Source organism: Hylaeus anthracinus, unplaced genomic scaffold (genome assembly GCF_026225885.1).
Source record: "Hylaeus anthracinus isolate JK02 unplaced genomic scaffold, UHH_iyHylAnth1.0_haploid 11997, whole genome shotgun sequence".
Taxonomy (NCBI): domain Eukaryota; kingdom Metazoa; phylum Arthropoda; class Insecta; order Hymenoptera; family Colletidae; genus Hylaeus; species Hylaeus anthracinus.
This window is the reverse complement of record NW_026534344.1, coordinates 3,501,951-3,521,770: the sequence shown is the minus strand read 5'-3', so window position 1 is coordinate 3,521,770 and position 19,820 is coordinate 3,501,951. Positions and strand designations below refer to the sequence as shown.

At 48.5% G+C, this 19,820-nt stretch overlaps 1 protein-coding gene across 1 annotated transcript; it reads right to left on the bottom strand.

Annotated features, from left to right (window-relative positions):
- Positions 1 to 293: 293 nt before the first annotated feature.
- Positions 294 to 16,349, bottom strand: LOC128889432 (UDP-glycosyltransferase UGT5-like). Its single transcript, XM_054147072.1, has 2 exons — positions 16,048 to 16,349; positions 294 to 2,958 (listed from the first exon to the last, which is right to left on the bottom strand). The coding sequence occupies exons 1-2, from the start codon at positions 16,332 to 16,334 to the stop codon at positions 2,661 to 2,663; spliced, it is 585 nt and encodes a 194-aa protein (XP_054003047.1). The 5' UTR covers positions 16,335 to 16,349; the 3' UTR covers positions 294 to 2,660.
- Positions 16,350 to 19,820: the final 3,471 nt, after the last annotated feature.

Sequence of the window (19,820 nt, the reverse complement as noted above, 5' to 3'; positions counted from 1 at the left end):
AAAACCCTATGTTAGAATTTTATATCGTGGTACCGATGTCACGTCGGGGCAATCTGTATGCACCTTTAACAGCGCACGGCGAATTCCCTCTCCGCAGTGTTATTCGCGACGAACGTATTCAACGAAGAACTAATTTGAAAAAATATTTTCTGTGACAATAACTATCGGGGTGTCCGCGTTTCGCATTCACCAGTGTCTCGAACGGTTAATGGGTTTCTAGAAGGACCCCCCTTCCCCCCCCCCCCGCGTAGCTTCGAACACCGAGATGGATCGTTAAAGACAGGCTAACGATATTTCTCCGTTACTTTGGCTGTATTTTCACAAAAAATATCTCGCCAGCGAGGATCGCTTAAAGACGCAATTTAATCGGGAACTTTACATTCCATTAAGTTGAGAAAAAACTGCCGTATCGCCGGAAGTACGTCCCTCCTCTGGCTGCTCGCACTCTCTCTCTCTCTCTCTCTCTTCCATTCCCCGTTCTCTCACCGGGGCCGCGAAATGCTTTTTAAAAAGCTGCCTGTCCGTCCGAGGAGACCGTTGGAGGTAAGTTACCTTTTAAGTCATCTCGTCGAACTTTCCCAGCGCTGGATCATTCTCGGCATCGCTAAATAATAACGCATGCGATGTATCGTATCGAACCGGCTCGGACTTCGTTGCGAAATGAACCAGCTGAGCTATTTTCTTCCTATTCGTACACTGAAACGACGTTTCTCCAAAAATAAACTACATATTAAACATGTACGGTTTATTCGCCGCATCTTAATGCCGTATAAATTTTTTAAAGATATTTTAATGCACCAGCTTCAGGAGCGAATGCTTTAATATTTCACCTCGGCGCAACATTAGCGTAGAAAACTTTGAAAAGATTTATCTGTGTACACACTGGGCGAGAGTAATTGAAAATCTCCCGGGTACGGTGATAACGCGGTCACGTAGCCCGCCAGTACTCGCGAAACTTGGCCGTTTCGCGTCGATAAATTATTTTATTCCGCGATTATATTTTATATTTTATCACGTCAGTGTTCCGGGAGACGTCGGGAGTCGCGGTGGCGGCGAGAAAAGGAAAGAAAATCGTAGTCGAAACGGCTGCGAATCGTTCGTTCGGGGACTGTAGTTGAAACGAAATCAACTTCACGGTTCGATTGGAAACATGTTTAGCGGAACCGTGGCTGTTTTGCACGGATCGCAATTACTCGGGCGTACAGGAATCTTAACGTGGATATCGACTGCCTTACTCTTGGATGCATTTCGATTCTCCCGAACGGGTATTCAATCTTCGAATTGCTCGAATATCGCGAGACATCGGATCGGAATACCACGGCTAAAGAGAGTTCGACGACAGACGATTCGCCGATAGCCGTGCCAAAGGCGATCAACCGCGACGCGTCGTTCGCGTTTATCGTTTCGCTTGTATCTTTATGAGCCGCCATCGTTTCTCACGCGGATCGGTGCACCGATGCGAGAATCCACAGGCGAAGGGGCCCGAAGCACGAGAAGCGGGATGGGCGACCAACGGGAAGCATCCTCGCGCATTTAATCCGACGACGACAGGTGCGATCCGTCTTTGTTGTCGTCGTCGACGGCGGCAGTAACGCACCCACAAATTTAACCAGAGGTGCAACGAACGTTCGATAGATAATATGTCAAACTCGTTTGATTCGATCGTCGATGATATCGTGGCATCGATATCGTTTCGACTATGACAACCGGTTGGCGATCGACTACCCGCGAATCGAGCCTACGAGAATCGGAATGGTTGAAAAACGGTGAATTTCAGAAGGGGGTGCATCTGCTCCCTGGGTGCGTCACTGGTTGTTAGCGTCGTCGTAGACGTCTGCGTCGTCCTCTTTCGTCTTCGAGTCGCTGGCTCGGAGTGAATTCGAGTACACAGTCGGCTCCTCGGAACCGTTACCCCCCGACCGCGAAGGCAGCTACAACCAACGCAACCCCCCTCGTCGCAGTAAACCGTGCCTCGTCGTTCCCGTTGTTCTCTTCGTCGTTGTTGCCAGCAGAAGCCAGTTGACGCAGTCGGTGACTCGGCCACCTGGGAAATACCGAGTAATGCCCGCAAAGCTGGTTTACTCTCTCTATCTCTCTCTCTCTCTCTCTCTTTCTCTGGTTTTCCCAAGCGCACCTCGTTGACGCTTTCTTCGTTTCCCTTCCTTTTTTCTCAACGACACTGTCTGTCTTTCGTCCTGTCCCGTCTCGTGCCGAGCACGGGGAGTTCTTCGAGCGCGAAACAGGCAAATGGGAACGAGCATCCGCGAGAATTGCCAGGGACTTTCGTCCCGAGTTCTGTAATCAGGATTACGAACGCGCCGCCCATCCCCAGGCGCTGATGATTTAATTTATCGCGGCCGTTCGTTTCAACTCCTCGCACCACACCCAGCCGTTGCGATCAAGTTTCCTTTCCGACGGGGAACCGAATAAAACGTCTCTTGATTGGCTATTGTCGGCGCGCAACTTGGTCGTCGAAATTCCGTTTGAAATGGAATCGATCCGATTGTTTCGGAGCACGGTTGCTTAAAGGACAACGTCCGTGGCGTGTCGAATTTTCAAAACTGCGTCCGATAATTGGCTTCTCCAAACGTTAGTTGCGACAAGGATATCAGGTGAACCAGGTGTTTTGTTTCCATACTCTAAGATTATAATCGTCTTCGTCAATCTCTTTTCTTCGACGCTGTTCGATCGCGGTTGCCTTTGGTCTTGTTTCCCTTGCACAAAAGGTGCTTGGCCACTTTGTAAGTCGCGTAGAGGGAGAGTGACACAACCGCGACCAGAAAGACGCCTACATCGATGAGATTGCGCTGGTACCACGGCATACGCGCAGCCTCGTTTTTCAAGTATGTTACACTATCGCCTCGGGCGACGTACTCTACCCACCAGATCGCCGTTTCCAACGGTGTTGCGGGCCGATCTTTGAATGCTCTCGATAGCTTTTTGGCGTTATCCCGATATCTGTAAAAAAGAAAAATAGAAAAATAAGTAACAGATTAGCTAATCGTTGCCTATTCTTAAATCCATCGAAATTCGTAAACTCGCAAGCGCAACACGTGCTCCGGAAATCGCAGGACCCGCATATACATAACGAAGTCAAAACAGGAAGAAGTAGGGCGCACCTGTTACGAAGTTATTAAAGTTAAAATAGGAACCAGTAATAGCGCAGGATCACAGTTCGTAATCCCTTAAGACACGTTGACTGCACGAATCTGAAGCCACGCAACCTCTCGAGAAGTTAGGGCAAAACTCACGCTAAAATCATCCGACACTTTCTCCGCTATCCGCTTGTTCCGAACTCTTCGAGAATCCCTAGATCCCTTAGAAATCCAGGTCTTCTCGAAAGATCACCTAAATGCTCAAAGACAGTCCTCGAAATGGACTCGACGTACACCAGAACGTCGGACCAGCGAAGTTAAGCTGACTCGACGCGACAGTTGCTCGCGAGCAAGGCACCGAAACGACACGCAGCGCCAGCGATGTTCACCACCTTAACGTTAACAACCATACGCGATGCACAATACCCGGGTCAACTGAATAATTCATGAAATACAACGATCGATCGGCCACTCGATATCGCTGCGAGCGGAAAAAGATGCCACGGAATACTTTATAAATATCTCCGAGGGCTTTTAACGGCGCGCTTATCGCTCACCCGGAAACATCCCTTTCCATATCGATGAGACGCTCGTCGATGCTGGGAGAGGACGCATCACCCGAGCGAACAACGAAAACAACCTCTTCCAGAATCGATCGTTCGTAAATCACGATCGCGTGGCCTGACCACGATACCGTCATTCATTCATTCATTCATTTAAAGTGCGTAACTTATTATATAAAGTTATTGCACTACTGCTTACTTATTACTAGCTTATTTCTATTCTTCTTATCATCGTCTTACGTGACTCCTGCATTGTTTTAATACTGTTTGCAGTGAAGTAATAAAGGTGTAAACACAGAAATGATACGATAAACTTTACATGTCGTTTCTCTGTTTACAGGTAAGACTATACATATTGTAAATAATTGTGTGATTTATATCTATAATAGTATAATACCGAAAGAAAATAAATTATCCGTATTCGAGGGAACGCCGAATGATGGACCAGAAGTCCGCGCGAGGAACACCACGGACAGCTCGGAAAGAAAAAACAAACGTCCAGCGAAGGTTTGACGAGAAATAACAGCGGTCGGAGAGACGCGGAGAAAAACGGAAACAGACGGAGAAGGAGAGATGGGGGTTGCAATTCGCAACCAGTCCTGGACGACCCGAAGCACACAATTTACCAATCGGTACTCTCCATTATTCGTGTTTACAGTTGCAGGCCGCGAATCAACCTGGTCCCCCCTGTTATTTGCCTCGGTCAAATTCAGTCGCAGGCCTGCGGTGGTTTTGAATTAACCATCAATTTTAAGCGCGTTCGACATCCCTTCCGTCGACGCCGGCGCCGCGCACCCGTCCACGGGGACCGCGTCACGGTGCTTCGCAGGGTGTCAGACAAACGCTGCGCCAAGGGAATTAATTTATTGCCGCGAGAATCAGGGAGGGATGGAAACGCGACGCGCGAACGTTGGAGATATAGTACACAGTGCGCGAGCCCGAGATACTCGGTTCCCAGCCGTTTAATTTCAGAGGAACGTTGATCGACGATCGATGAATGCTGCTGGCGGCATCGGCATACCGACCGATAGGTGATTTGTTCCGCCCCTCGAAATCAATCGAACTCCTCGAGACTACGACGTTCACAAACTCGAAATTTCGAACTACGCTCGTGCTTCTTCTTAGGTTCATTCAACAATGCACGCGCGGTCGGATCATTCGAGAACCATATTCCTCTGATTCAAAATTTCTCGAACAACGATTCCAGCTCGGCAAACTGATCTACCCAGAGCGGTGGCGTTCACGGATCCTAGGGCGTTTCTCTGGTGCAATTAGGATCCCCTAACCGAATAATTCTCCGCGAAGGGTGCCGCGGATGAGTTGCGCATGCATGAGTTTCGGGTTGGAGAGAACGAAGAGGCCTCCGAGTCCCCGCGATAACGTTACAAGTCGGAAAGTAAGTTCGTAACGTGTCGGTGTGCCCGGACCGAGCGACAACGATCCAAGATATCGCGGGAATTATGATCCCCCGGAGATACGAGTCGGCCTCAGAAATGGGGATAGAAATGGGGATAGAAATGGTTCCTCGCGTAACTTTCGCGACATCTGCCTTCAGACTTTCCCGGATAAATAATTTCGCCCGTTTTCCGATAACGTTCCACCTACATTTGCTCCCAACTATTCTCTAGTTCCATCTGGACGAATCGCTGGAGTCTGTCATCGATTACGCCTGGTCCTAAATAGAATTATTTTACGTTCGTTCGAACGTATCGCGGAAAATTCGCGGTCGCGGCGCGTAAAATATCGCCGGTGGTGAGTGAGAAAGGCGTCCGCGGATAATAAATGAGACTTCCGGTTATCGGGATCTTGCCACGGCTCTTCGCCGGCAGCAAATTCTCCGGAAACGAGTCACGAATATTCCGGGCCACGGAGTCGCGCCACGCTGAATATGCAGGTGCACGCAATTAAAATATTCACCGACGTCCGCGCAGACCACCGGGCAAAAGTAATTTTCTCGCGAAGAAGAAATTTTTCAAAGTTAGTTTGTCGGTCTCGTCATGCGTTATATTGACCGACGATGTCGGCGAAATTCGTAGCGCTCCTGCGGCCCGCGCGGAAAGTAATCTTCGTCCCCTCGTAATTACTTCGAAGTTACTTTACGATTTCCCGGGGCTCGTTGTCGCCCGCCCCGCCAACTCTCCGACACGTTACCAACTTACTTTCCGACTTGTAACGTTATCGCGGCGAACCGAGAGGCCTCCTTCCTCTCTCCCAATTAGCCGAGGTAACCAAACTCGCGCACGTATATCCCGATCTTCCGGCGCATTATTCAGGATTCTCCCGCAGCAGTCTTCTAAATTATAAACCATAAATTTTAGATCGTGTTACAAATCGCGTCGCGATTACGCAGTGCGGACCTCCGGGCCCTTCCCCGAAAGGCGAAGTCCATGACGACGGATAACTTGAAAAATAAGTACAGTAAAATATCCAATCCTCCGAAAATTCCTGGACTCCTCGAGTGCTGGGGGATGGTTTCTGTACATTTATCGTAGAGAAATTTGTGCATTTAAGAAGACTTTACCGTGTCGCTAAAATTATCAACCTCAACTTTTCGTTCGGCGAGCGTATTATCGACGCGTCGTTTCGTTCGCGAAACGAGATACAGTTGTAACGCAGACCGCAGAAATGCTTAACAAACAGCCGCTGAAACGACCGCGCGTTCGCGCGCATGGCGTGGCACCCGGCTAATTGGCCCTGAAGCAGAAAACTCCGGCATAGGGTATGTTTCATTCGCACCTGACACAAACAACGTTTAAATCCTCGATTACAGTCGCTCGCGCGTTACGCGGACAGGATATCCGTTTCGCCTACGTGCTCGTTAATTTTCGAGCGTGGTCCGTGCGTGGGGAGAACGAACGCGACACGATTAAACCTCGAAGCCATAAAAATCATTTTCGTAATAACGACGAGGCCTAAGTTGTCACTCGATTATGTGGTTTCGATAAAATGGAGGTAAACTTAAAAATAATATGTTGATCGCTGCGACGAGAAAAAAATCGATACCCGCGTCGATAAATCCCAGTTGTCCGTGAGAAGAGATAAAAATAAGACGATCGCTTATCGAGGCTCGCGAGCCGCGGGAAGAGGTAGGAACGAAAGAGCCTCCGGTGAAATGGCCCTCGGGCCCCGAGCTCCGATCCAATTAGATTTTTAATAAAAGTTTACCCATCCCGGCGCTCTGTCCCGCGAGTCACGTACCGGTTTGCGTCCCTACGGGCTGAGAAAAAGATTAACCAGTTCCCAGGGTAACCAGCCTTTCGACACGGGACTATCGGATGTCCCTCCGCCAGTGGCGTATTGAATAGATACAGAAATATCATGTGTAGCACGTAAATAAAATAACGTTCGTACGGAAGAAGGTTAAAAAGCGTTCCGTGTACTCTTTTCTTTTAATCTAGAGATGGTAACCCTGAACGGGGGAGTAAATACGAAAAGCATAGCCGAGGACGGTTCGCGTTGTCGCTGTAATTCACGGGCGACGAGTTGAATGGAGAATGAATCGGATCGGGAGAACGTCGACGATGTTTCCGTAATTCCGTGGAGGTAATCGATGAACCTCCATTTCAGAGGCAGAACGACCGGCTCGTTGTAAGTAAACGAGATCGCAGTCGGTGGCCAACGGCAATCTTTAACGGAGCAAGCGTTCTCTCGGAGGCATTCAGCGTGACTGCTCCTCTAAATAAGTATTACGAGTTCGAAAGGTGGGAGGGACCGTTGGCAACGAGCGTGGGCGCATAAACTTTTGCCTGTCCGTGGCACCGATTCTAAATTATTCGCGCACCGACGCGGAGCGTCGGACGCGTACAATCTACGTATTCGCAACCCACTCGACCATCGTGTACCGAAATTCCTTGGCAGACGTCGCGCGATAAGATCGGGAAAATACTCGCGCGAAAAGACACGGAGAAAATGTACGAATAGTTTGTGCAAAGTAATCCTCCGTAGGCGGGAACTTTCGTAGGGTGCTGGCCAGTCGTTTCGAATAAACCAATGTCGAGTTAAAAGTCTCGTTTTTCGAGGTGTGCTTTTATTTCTACCTGCCGTCAGGAGACGCGAAACCCTGGATCGCGACTGATATTATCGCAGCGTCGATTAATCAGACTCTCGCGGAACGCATACGATATTAATTCCGATCCGGGGCATTGTCAGATTTTTCAACATGGGAATTTACGGTGCACGGAAATTGCTCGCTTCCCGGCTATTTCCATTTCCAAATGATATTTATGCCTCCGCCGCGTCTACGACGAGAACGTTGCTCGGCCAGACGAAACGTCGACGCGCGTAAGTGGAGCTTTCGAATACCGATCGATGATATTACGCTCGAGGGGGGGGATCGGAATCATTGGGCGGTGATCCGTCGAAAGCAGAACGCTTCGAATCAATTACAGCGAACGGAGAAGATATCGCGACTATCTGCTTTCGAAAGAAAAATCGCTGTCGAGAGAGTCGGTTTAATAACGCGGTCGCTCGATGCCCGCCATCTTTCGATTACGCTGATTCCGACGGTTCTCCCCCGAGCCCAGGCCCCCATATCTGGCTTTATAAAATCAACCAGAGAGCGTCGGATCGATCGAAATTCACTCCGTCATCGCTAACTTTTCCTTGATTAAAGCGAACCGTGCGTCTTCCTCTTTTTTTTTTTCCATCCTCGTTGTCGACTACCCCGGGGCATCTCCGCGTCGGCGTCGCCGCGCCGCAAGGGTAAGTTTACACTGCCGCGAAACGCGCTCGAGACCCTTGGGAAAAAGCTCGATTTTAATGGGATCGAGGTCGGAGAACAACGCAAAGAAACCTCTGTGTTAGACGTAATGTTTGAAACAATGCCTATTCCCTAAAGTGCACGTACTGTTCTCGATTTCCTTATACACTCCCATTCGAAAGTCTTAGGACTCGGTACTCGGTGCGTCTAGGTGTTGCGAGGTGTTCTTTCTTCGAGAACTATCGAGAACACCAGACAAATTCATCCTTTCCATTTCGGGCTGCATATTTCGGAACACCCTGTGTGTAAAACCGATCACGTCCCCCCGGAGGCTTCTCCTTCGTCGGGTGCTAGACGGCGGTCGGGAAAATCCAATCGCTTCCCGACGATATACGTCTTTGTAACTCGATAAGTCGCCCGGGTAATGCGAAGAAGGGGGAGAACGAAGAGGGGGGGGGGGTGTCTTACGAAGAAAATTTCAACGTCCAGCAAGAAAGACGGGGAGAGGGTGGAGAGAGTGGGACGAACGATAGAACGAGATCAAAATCCGGAAATCTTATCCGTGCTTCGGATATTCGAATGCGCCTGTTCGGTGGAACACGTGACGCGGCGATTTAAACGAAAGTACTCCGACGTAAGGGTGAAAAATTGCGGTTTCCCTTTGTCGAGGTGCTCTCGTTCGACGAGTCAACCGAATCGTTCGTATCCGTTTCCATATATAATAGATTTTCGTGGAGCAGCGATCACATTTATTTAAGACTACCGGTTTCATCCGCGTAAAATATTATTCTCATTCTATAATATCACCACCCCAGCGCCACCTATCAGGTGGCGAAATTTGACCAAAGACCTTCTTTCTATCTAAAGAATTTTCGAAAAAAAAAACAACCACCAGTGCCTCCACGCGAACACGTAGTGTACATATAAGGTGGATAGCTTCGGTAGATTCAGCCGTGATGGTCAAACATACATGCACCCCAACGTTTTTATATATCGTGACAAATTATACGGCGAAATAACAGGCCGAGTAACGCGTGTGGAATATAGGACGCGAAATACAGAGTTTTAAATGAGACTACCTATTTAATTTCGCTTGGTTCTCGATGTTGCGCGACAAATGGGCGAAAACGCGGGACTCTCGACGAGGCGCGTTCATTGAACCAAGTAAATCCCGTTCGGATGAAGCGGGACGCGAGAGAAGCTCGCCTTAGAATTGAATTCGCCCGGGAATTTTTGATTGTGATAAGATCAAAGGCGTTCCCCGTCGGGATTACCTGTGTATCGAGCTTAATAAGCCAGCCGAATACGAGAACAACGACGGCGAATAAAATGGAAGGCAATATTCATCGTGCCGAGTAAAAGAGGAACCTGCTGCGAAACAAGATCAAAGTCTTAACCCGGTCCAAGGTTCTCGATGCGCGACGTCACGAGGAAACTCCATTCTCCGCGAGAGATTTATTTCGATTCCCACCATTCTCGCCGGCGCGCGGTGTGCAAATTTAAAACTGGATCTCGAGTTCGTCCGCGACAGACGAGACTAAAAGATGCGTGCTCGCACCGGCGAGACGATAACCTCTGAAATATACAGCGCCAAGTAACGTCAACGGACTCTCCCTTAGACACGCTATCCCTGAGTAGCATAGGCTATATTAGGTTTTATTTTGATAAAAATATCAAAAAACTTGTAAATCAAGAGGGAAGAAGAATATAGAATAAGAATAGTATTCCAAACGGGTGGAACCGCGGGGCACAGTTAGTTGTAAATAAGAGAGTCTCCTGCGAACACAACGTAACCCTATTTATTCCACAATCCCAAAGTCCTCGATCGAACAAGCTGCTCCTCTCCGTGTTGAGTTGTCGAAATCATGGCGGCCAATTCGTGGATTACACTCACGCAATCCTACGTAGTATCGCGCACTAGAAACACGTTGAAGCACGTTCCATGCCGCTCCGATTTTTTGCGCAAAATTAGCGTTAAACGCAACGATAATCCTTCGGCGAGTACCTAGGCTCGTCGAACATGTTCGATGGGAAATCCGATACAAATAACGCAGAACTATTTGCACTATAATTCGCGATCACATGTATCTCTGCTTTGTTACCCCTTTCGAGTACTCGAGATTGGAAACGTTTCACATCGAAGCTTCCTAGGGCTGCAACGATCGGGTATCAATCGTAAATTAATATTTCTTTACGAAGGAAAATTCGTTCCCTTGAAACATGCAAAGAAAGAAATAGAGCTTAAGAAGATGTCGGGTGAATGGACGAGTACGTCTGTATTAACGCGTTTCCTAAATACGGCTTTCGTCTGTATCACGCTGAATGCATTATTCAAACACTTGTACCCGTACACGTAACTTAAATAATGAAATTCACCGGATCCGAGAAAGCCAGCTTTTTTGCTCCTATCCCCCACTCCCCGTTCGCGGGAAACTCACTTCAACCCCGCAACGGAATATATTCCCAGTAAACACAATACCCGAAGACGCGGAAGTTCCATTTGCAAATAAGCAACTTTTTAATCCGAAGCGAGACCGACCGAGGGAAACGATGCCTCCAAGTCAGGCTTCGAAGCGAGCTAACTTTCAAATTCGCCGATGGTATCCTCGAGGAAACGAGGCTATCAGCGCCCTTGCCTCCGAGGGCGATGTTCTCGAGGAACGAAGATTCTCGCAATTACCTGGCCGCTGTGTACGATTTCCGAATCTGTTGTCTTCGCTTTACGCTCGAGCTTTCGGTTCATTCAACGACAATGCAGTTTCTCGAAACGCAGAAAAATTGTTCTTCGATCGTAATTTTTTTGCGATCCTCCTTTTAAAGATCATCGATCAAACTTTCGTCACTGGAATCACTCGATCGGCTATGAATACGTTCGATGTATTTGTTTCGATATTTTTTCTCGTCGAAGCGGTCTCTCGAGAGTCGCCTCCGCCGAACCATCCAATTACTTTCCCGTCCGAGGACGTTCCACGCGTCATTACGCAGCGTCTCCGCTCGTGTTCATTTCCCAGATCCTCTCCAGGCGCGCCCCCCGCCCCGGGGGGCCCTCCGACGTCGACCCTTTTTACGTTTTCCTCGTATCCAGGTCGACCATTACGCGTCCCTTACGAGCGAGCAGGTGCGCCGAAGCGCGCGTCGCGTAGTAGCCGTGCCCTCGCGGAAAGGAGATTCCCTTCTCGCGGAGAATAAGAATCCCGGTCACATTTCGCCCCTCGAATAAATCCAGACGAAAGGACGCTGGCTGAAACGAGCCACCGGGACGGATGGCAACGGTGGTCTGGCGAACGGAGAACCTGAAACTCGTCGGGGCTAAAGGGTTGCGCTCGCGGGAGAATAAGGACGGGAACAACAGAGCAATAAAACGGACGAGACGAGGGGTTGTTCGAGGAACGCGAGAGGGAAGCGCAAACCGGGAAAAGATAGGCGAAGGGAGCGAACTGAGCGAAAAACGCGAGGACAAAGCGAAAGAGGTGGGGGTGGGAGGGATTTAAGGGTGAGGAGGAAAGCGTGAGTCGGATGTCGGGCTAACTTGACGACGGAGCTGCACTATGTTATCCCTCAGCCGTAACCGAAGAAGAAGCGGAGGAGCAGAGGCGTGTCTCGTACCTCCTTACAAACTGCCGAAACTTTGACTACCACCCCCTTCCGCCCCTTACGACTGCTGGCTTTACGTGGCAGCTTGCGCGTCTCGACGTACACGCCCTCTCCTTTGACCGCGACGCACATGTACGCGCGGTACGTCTCGCTATTTTAACGAGCTATTCGAATTTAACGTCTCGGCTCGAGGTACGATAAATTGTAAACCTACAAATACGAAATTAAAACGCGGAACGTAACTTTAAGTATACGCTACTGTAACGAAACTAATCTCACCCGTGAATTCCGAAAGGTACACACAGGTGCCGCTTTTTTAATTGTCTTTGTAGTTATAGATGTAATTTAACAGATTTAAATGAAAAAAAATTTGAAAAAAAATCTGTCAGAGATCGGAGAAATCGAGAACGCATTATGAGAGAGCGCGTCACCGCGCGCAACTTCCCCACAACGACAACATTCTCTTACAATATTGTCGTTGAAATACAGGTAGGTACGAGTAGACGAGAAACTACCAAAGTTCTCGGTTCGCGATAATATTTTCTCCAAATCCGTTTCGGCAACAACGACTCCCAAAGTACTTGGACGACGAATTTGGTTGCGCCGTTAAGAAGCTGGTGGAACAAGACGAGGGTTGGCATGACTGTCGGCGCGAGGACAGGTGATCAAACACGACTTTTCTTCCGCCAGTTCTTTAGCCGAGGGAAATTAACGAGGGACGTGCAGCCCAAAGTAGGTACGCTAATTGCACAGAAAACCGTGTTTCCTCGCCCGTAATTCTAGACGAGGAACTACTTTTTCTGGGTGCGCCAGCTCGTCGCCGGATAATGTATTATAATTATACGGAGAACGTGGAACACGAACCGCGGAAGAACGTATCTCCGGGGTCCAATAAAATTCGACGAGATTCCCGCGAGGCTTACGTTCGACCCCTGAAACCCTCGAATCGCAAGTACGACACATACATGACTACTGCGTCTCGCAAGACAGAGAAAAGCAGTCGAAACGTCCAACCATGGACCAGACCTAACCCAGACCTAGCCAACGGCGCAAATCGGCCGAAATGCGGCGAGATTAGCTCTCGTTTCGAATATTACGGTATCAAGAGTTCGCATCGAGAGTAGCTTCCAACGTAACGGTTCTATCGGGTTTATCCGCGACGACTTTCTTACTTCGAGCCCGTCGGGAATGCAAGAACCGGCCGCCATAAATCAACGGAAAGTGGTGATTACGAGTGCAACGGTAGCGCGCGGCACGACAACGAGCGGCTACGCCTGACGTTGTTTCCGAATCGTTCGTTAATTTTATATCACCCGTGCATGAGACTTCTCGTTTAACAATCGTACCGTCTCACGCGAGCCATCAGAACGCCGCACCGGGTTCGGTTAACGCCACTTGCTGTCTCGCATTTCATCGTGTCGTTACCGCGACGATTCGTTCCACGCGGAGCATATACGATCCGTGGCGAACACCGTACACCTCCGGCGACTGCTTAATCGATGGATAACTCTCGGTCGTTGTATATGGATTTCCATTGGCGACGAATGAATATTTCTAAAATGCGAATGCTCGCGACGAACAGGAGGAGCGTCTCCGTAATCGCGGAATGATCCGACATCGACGAAACGACCGTCACGTTGCCCGCCGTGAGACCGATTACGCGTGCCTATATTTCGATCACGTAACCACGCTGATGCAAATCGCGATCGTTCAATTACGCAGCTCGCATCTATTTATTAATTAATATTCAAGGCGTGGCGTAACGGGGATACACAATCGCAGCTGCCACGTCGCGGCGGTGGATCGGCAACCCCCGCACCCCTGCATTCTGTCGAAGGTCCAAGACGCGCTCGTAAATCCTAGGCTGTCGTAATTACCGGATAGCGAAGCTCCGTCGAACGCGAAACTGCCAACGCTTTCCTATCCGCTCTGATTTATTAAGCAGCTTTCGTCGTTCGACACGATGACTCGCGTGCCGGCGCATCGTAATTTAATCGGCCTTAAATCATAAGTCGCGAGTAATGAGGGGAGGGGAAGGAACGCGGGGACAACGTTCAACGAACCGAAAAACTAACCGAATCGTAACTAATTACAACTGATTACGACCGATTGAAAGAGATCGCGTCGTATTGTCGCGCTAGTAGAAACAGCCGACTATGATCAGGCGCCCCAGCCACAGCTCTAATTTTCTCTCTATACGTACGGACCTCCAATCTACAATGTAAATACGACATTCGCTGGCAGTAGACGAAATATTATACTTCCTTTACAATTCAACTATTCGCGTTATCTCCTTACGACTTTGTAATGTATCTGCAATGTAGATAACGTAATGTATCTACGTGACCTTTGAATAAATTCGTAAAGCGTGCACAGTTATATCTTATCACTGCGTCGCCAAAAACCGCGAGGGCGTCTGAAACCGTTTCGAAAACGTCGGGCGCCGCAAGTGTCCGGCCTCGACGGCTGAAATATATAACGAGGAGCAATTATCGCGTCGCGAAAGAGCGGATCCGCGGAGCGCGTAAACACCGCCGGCGCAGTGCAGCAACGCGGCGCGCGGTTAACAAGTTATCCGGAGGACCGCATTGAATAATGTAGAATTTAATTTCGGCCCGGCCCGGCTCGGCGCGGCCGGCATGCCTCTCTTCGTCGTCATCGAGCCGCGGCGTTGATCCGCATCGTGAAACATTTAGCTGCCGTGAAATTTCCCATGCGACCGGCCCGGATGCGGCCGGACAGACTGCGCCGGTGTATTTGTCGATGGGCGAGAACCATCCAAGGGATACGTCCCGTCCGTTCTTTTAGCGATTCGTGCCTCGAATTTAGAGCCGAGCAACGACATAGCGAAAGGGACGAAAAAAGATCCCATCGCGAGGCTTCATTTGCGACGTAGAATTATAAGCGATTTTAATGTAAAATTATCACCTGCCTCTTCGTGGAATTATTTATGTACCGTTTAACGCTGTTCTAGTATTACGCGGTAGTATTTGGTAGTTTTTTTTCAGGTTGTACAAAATGATTTAAATTTTGACGGAAATTCAAAGGCAAGACGAAGTGTCATTGATGCGCTGTCTTGCTATCGACAACTGCCTATTGAACGAAACAGGCCTAGAGAAACGATTTTAGATGACTTCGTTACAAAAAGAAAAAATATCAAATAAGGAAGACCTTCAGAACCTTCCTCGTTATAAACATGACATTTTTACTCGACCTTTTTTTGATTTTCATGAATGTTTCATGAATAAGAATGGATGTTAGCAATAATTAAGTCAGTAATTGATTGTTAAGACTTATTCTGTATATTTGTAAAAATAATCCCAAACTGGATCGAAGAGAAGAAGTTAATAAAATTCGAGCATGTGCGAATCGAATCGTCGTTCGCGCCGCTTTAGACACGCCGTCGCGTCGGTTCGCCACCCTCGCACAAAGTATCGGCGAAGAGAGACAAGCGCGGAGCGCTATCGAAGGGAGGCAAAGTCAGCGCGTAGAGGGAGAAAGGATAGAAAAACGCCAGTGAACCCTGTTCTGGATTAACGGAGCCGCCTGTGCTGCAACGACGATGCACTTCCCGGATATTCGAGCATCCGGACAGCTCGTGAGATATTCAACGGACCGAATATCCGGACAGATTATACAATTTTCTTTTTTTTACGCCAGGATTCCTCCTCCCCCTTGTCACCCCTTTTCCATTTCCCCGTTTCTTTTCCAACGGTACCGAGCATCGTGCGGTTGAGCATAGTTTTTGAAACTCTCGTCATCGCGACGCAAATATTCCTACAAAGGTAAATTGTTTCGACTCCGAGGGAAATCGTCGACGTACAACTTGGCTATCACAGATTCGCAAAATATTCGTCTACTTTGTCTCTCGCGACAACGAAAAAATTTGATCCTTTTGCGCGTGTTCCGTCATATACAGGGTGCGGCCGAATAACATGTACCAACGGGCACGAGGTTCGTTTAATAATTTTTTGCCATTATTCGGCCGCACCCTGTACAGTAAATACTTAATCTTTTTACTATTTTGACGATGACGTTAAAGCGAAAAGTTAAATCGCAAAGCAACACGAGAAATTCTGAATCCGCTCTTTTTTACCTGGTATTGTTGAAAGCTTCGTCCAACGCATGTCTCAGACTCTGTTCGTTCAAGTCCGGGTATCTCAGGACTTGAGCGACGCCCCTAGCCTGAGCCGTGTACGAATTCTGATGTTGGTCCCCATACAAGGGCATCAATACCATCGGTACACCATTGTAAACACCCTCTGTCAAGCCGAGAAGACCGCCGTGGCCAAAGTAGCACTTGACGTTCGGATGACCTGAAAACAGAATAGTAACGATAATCGCCTCTGACTCGGTACCAAGAAATCGTCGGAAAAATTCCATCGCAGAACGAAAGCTATTTCATTCCCATTCGCGTGACATTCGGAGAAAGGAAGAAGGGCCGTTTCTTTTCATAAATACGCGACGTTTGATTTCATTCCACCGCCGTCAAATATGAAACATTTTCGGGGGGTCACGATCCCCGCGATGCTGGCTTATTATAGAGCGCTCGTGAATGCTACCTCCCCTAGAAGAATCACGGCGTCCCCGTATAATAAAGGGGGAGAAGCTCCAGGAATGCTCTCGACTTTAAATAAATCCCAGCGTCGAATGCTCGGGCTGAAAAATTCCTCCCGCCTCCCCTCGTCTCTCTCCATTCGTCGCCAAGAGTCACCCCCTCGGCGTGGGGTAGCTGTCGCATCCCCATCGCGTCGTCTCGCGCGATTCCGAACCTTCAACGTCGATCCTAATGTCAAATTCCATTACGACGATCCTCCTTCACCCCGCCGCGCCGTTTCGACGCAGCTGTTTCGTATACAAACTCTAAACGATGCGTTAAGCCTTCCGAGCTCGAGACAAAATGAAATTTTTAGGGCTCCTCCAACATCTCGAGACGCGAGATATTCGATGGATTTCCACGAGATCTCGCTACTCTCGTTACCCGCTGGCTCGCTCGACCGACGAAAGCTAAATTTCAATTCCCGTCAGCGGTCGTTCGCGTCGTAAAACGTGCGGGAGCGTCCGCGGGAAATACCAGCGCGTTATTTCCTCGTTACGAGCGCCGTAAAAATGTCTCCCGCGGCGCATCGTGCCCGACAAAAATCTCGGGGCAAATCGCGCGACCGATTCTCTCTCCGATCCTCTCTCCGATCCTCTCCCGTCTCTCCGTACTCGCGCGGTGCTCGTCTTATTAGAAAATTTACAAGTCGTATCGCACGTATCGAGGCCTATTAGCCATTGCCGGGGAAATGGAAACGAACGAGCGTCCCCTGTGGAGTTAATTCGAGACGTCGGTGGAATCGTTGATGCCGAACCTGCGGCACGTAAATCCACGATACAAATCGAATCGCGATCGATTCGCATTTGTAATTTCACCGATGCATCACCGGGGGAGCATCGAGTTAGCATGCACCCGCCTCGGCTACCGTCTGACCCGCCCGATCTAATACAACTCGTAAAAGTAACAAAGAAGTATATCCTATTCCTTAATGGATAGCGAACGGAATAAAAGTGGACCTGGATGGAATGATTCCGCTTTTGCCCGGTGAGCGATGCGATCTTCCGTTTCATCCTCGCCTTTACACCGCTAAACGCGATACTCGAGGGCATTGCGTGTCAACACATCCCTGGCCTCCGTCGGCGATATCGTTGCCTCTAAAATCAATTACATTAGTGGACGGTACACCTATTGACAGAATCGATCGTAAATACGTCCCGGAAACGGCTCTCTGATCAAGAGAAGCGCGCGCCGATCCGCCAAGCTGTCGAGGTCCCGTTCCAACGATTCGTTAAAATAAAGTATTCGAACTCTTGCGTGGACCGGGCGAAAAGTATGAAATGGATTGGTCCTCCCTCCACAGCGAACAGGACGTTATCGGGATACTTTCATCGAGGAAAAATAAAATTCATTTCAACCAAACCGAAAGTATCGTAATAAAAAATGAATGCGCGTTCTCTTTCCTATCTCGTTCTGCGTGGAAGTTTAACCCGAACGTAAAATAACAGTTACACTTTGAAAATTATTCGCAAATACCTCCTCCGTTTTGATGCCGCTAAGGTGGTACAACTCTGCAAGTAAAGAGAATTAACGATTTCCACGGGTTCGTGAAAACGATGCTTAGGGTAAGTTACCATCGGCCGCTCGAGATCGCGAACCATTTCGCGTGCGAAGCAATACGAGGCAAAGTGCAGTCCACGATCTTATCGAGATCACGAAGGCCGAAGAGCTGGCACGACCTGGGGACGCAGGGAAGTAAGTCCGGGATACACTGGTCATAATAAAATTAAAGCGTTCGAATCCGTCTCCGTTTAACTCTTTATTTACTGAATTCCTCAAAAGTTTTAAAATCTAGGCGTTCATCACGGTCTCGTGTCTTACAGAGTTGTCGCTAACAAGCCTCCAAAAAAAATTTCACAACGTCGATTATTTATTTGGCATTCGTTTCTGGCGAAGATCGAACTCGGAGGCTGATTGAATTTTCAAAGAAGGTAAACGTTTGTAGCATGTGCTTCGCGGATGACCGCTCGTCGAGCAACGCGACGTCTATTAGATTAGTAAATTTGCAATAGCCATTGTGTCCGAAGGGGGACACCGAGCAAGCAAGTAGATAAATTGACCGATGAGCTAACGTTGCGTATCCAACGATGGAAAAAAAAAACATGACTTGGATAATCGTTCACGTTTACGACAATACAAACACGATGTTTCTAACAGTTATCGAGCTCATTTTATGTTTATAGAGACGCAACAGAACATCGTGATGCTTCACAATTTTTTGTCGGATCATTTCAGTTAATCGATGCGTCGAAGAATGTAAACTGTCGCCGTGGACGAAGTGTTTAGCTGTGATTTATGTTGTCAGCGTGTCGTTAGCGTGTCGACTAATTGAAGTTGTTTTGCTCGTCAGAGGGCCGAAAGCCACAAAACTACTTGCACGAGAATTTCCGGAGTCTTGGGTCTCGTCGAAAGAACGTCTTCGACACAACGAACCACTATTAATAGTATTCGTACGCGATCGATCGATTTGATCGTTGATTGATTCGGTCGTTGATCGTTAACGCGAGGCGATAGGGCCGACAACGAGACCGTTATCAGTTCATTAAATGAGAAAAATTAGAAACGGATCAAGCATACAACTGTTCCATCGATAAGTACCCGACTCTCCTAAATGAACGCAAACGCGTCGGAATGGAAGTAGAAAGAGGAACGTCGGAGAACATGGTTACTCGTATCACGGAATGACTATGGAATCCTAAAACAATTTGACATGGAATGATCGATACGACGTACACGCGTCAATGGTCAGATATCATTTCCAGGTATCGAAGGCTCCTCAACTATGCAAGCCTCTTTGAAAGTTTCAAAACTATTCGATGCTCCCTTCCACGGTGCTCTGCAGCAAATGCCTGCGCGCTCTCGAAACGTTACTGCTACGAAATCCGCTTTCGATATTTCGCAACGATTTCCGATGTTCCGGCTTCGATTAGTTTTCAATCGCAATTGCGGAATTTCAATTCGAATTCGAGCACCGTTCTTTCGTTCGCCCATTACTGCCATTGACACCGATACGGCGATATTAAACTGCGTCTCGTTACGAATTACTAAACGAAACGAAATAATGGGACTCGCGTACACGTGCGACTGACTGTACGCGAGTGCCGAAAATGATTTGCAATTCATTTCGAGGAACGCGTCCGAAGGACGATGTATGTAGATTAATCATTGTTTATCTCGTCGAACGTGCTAATCAAACGTACGGCCGACTTGCATGTCGTTGCGTAACGGCGCCGCGTGCATTAGATCGGTCGTGTTTTATTTTTCAACCGCGG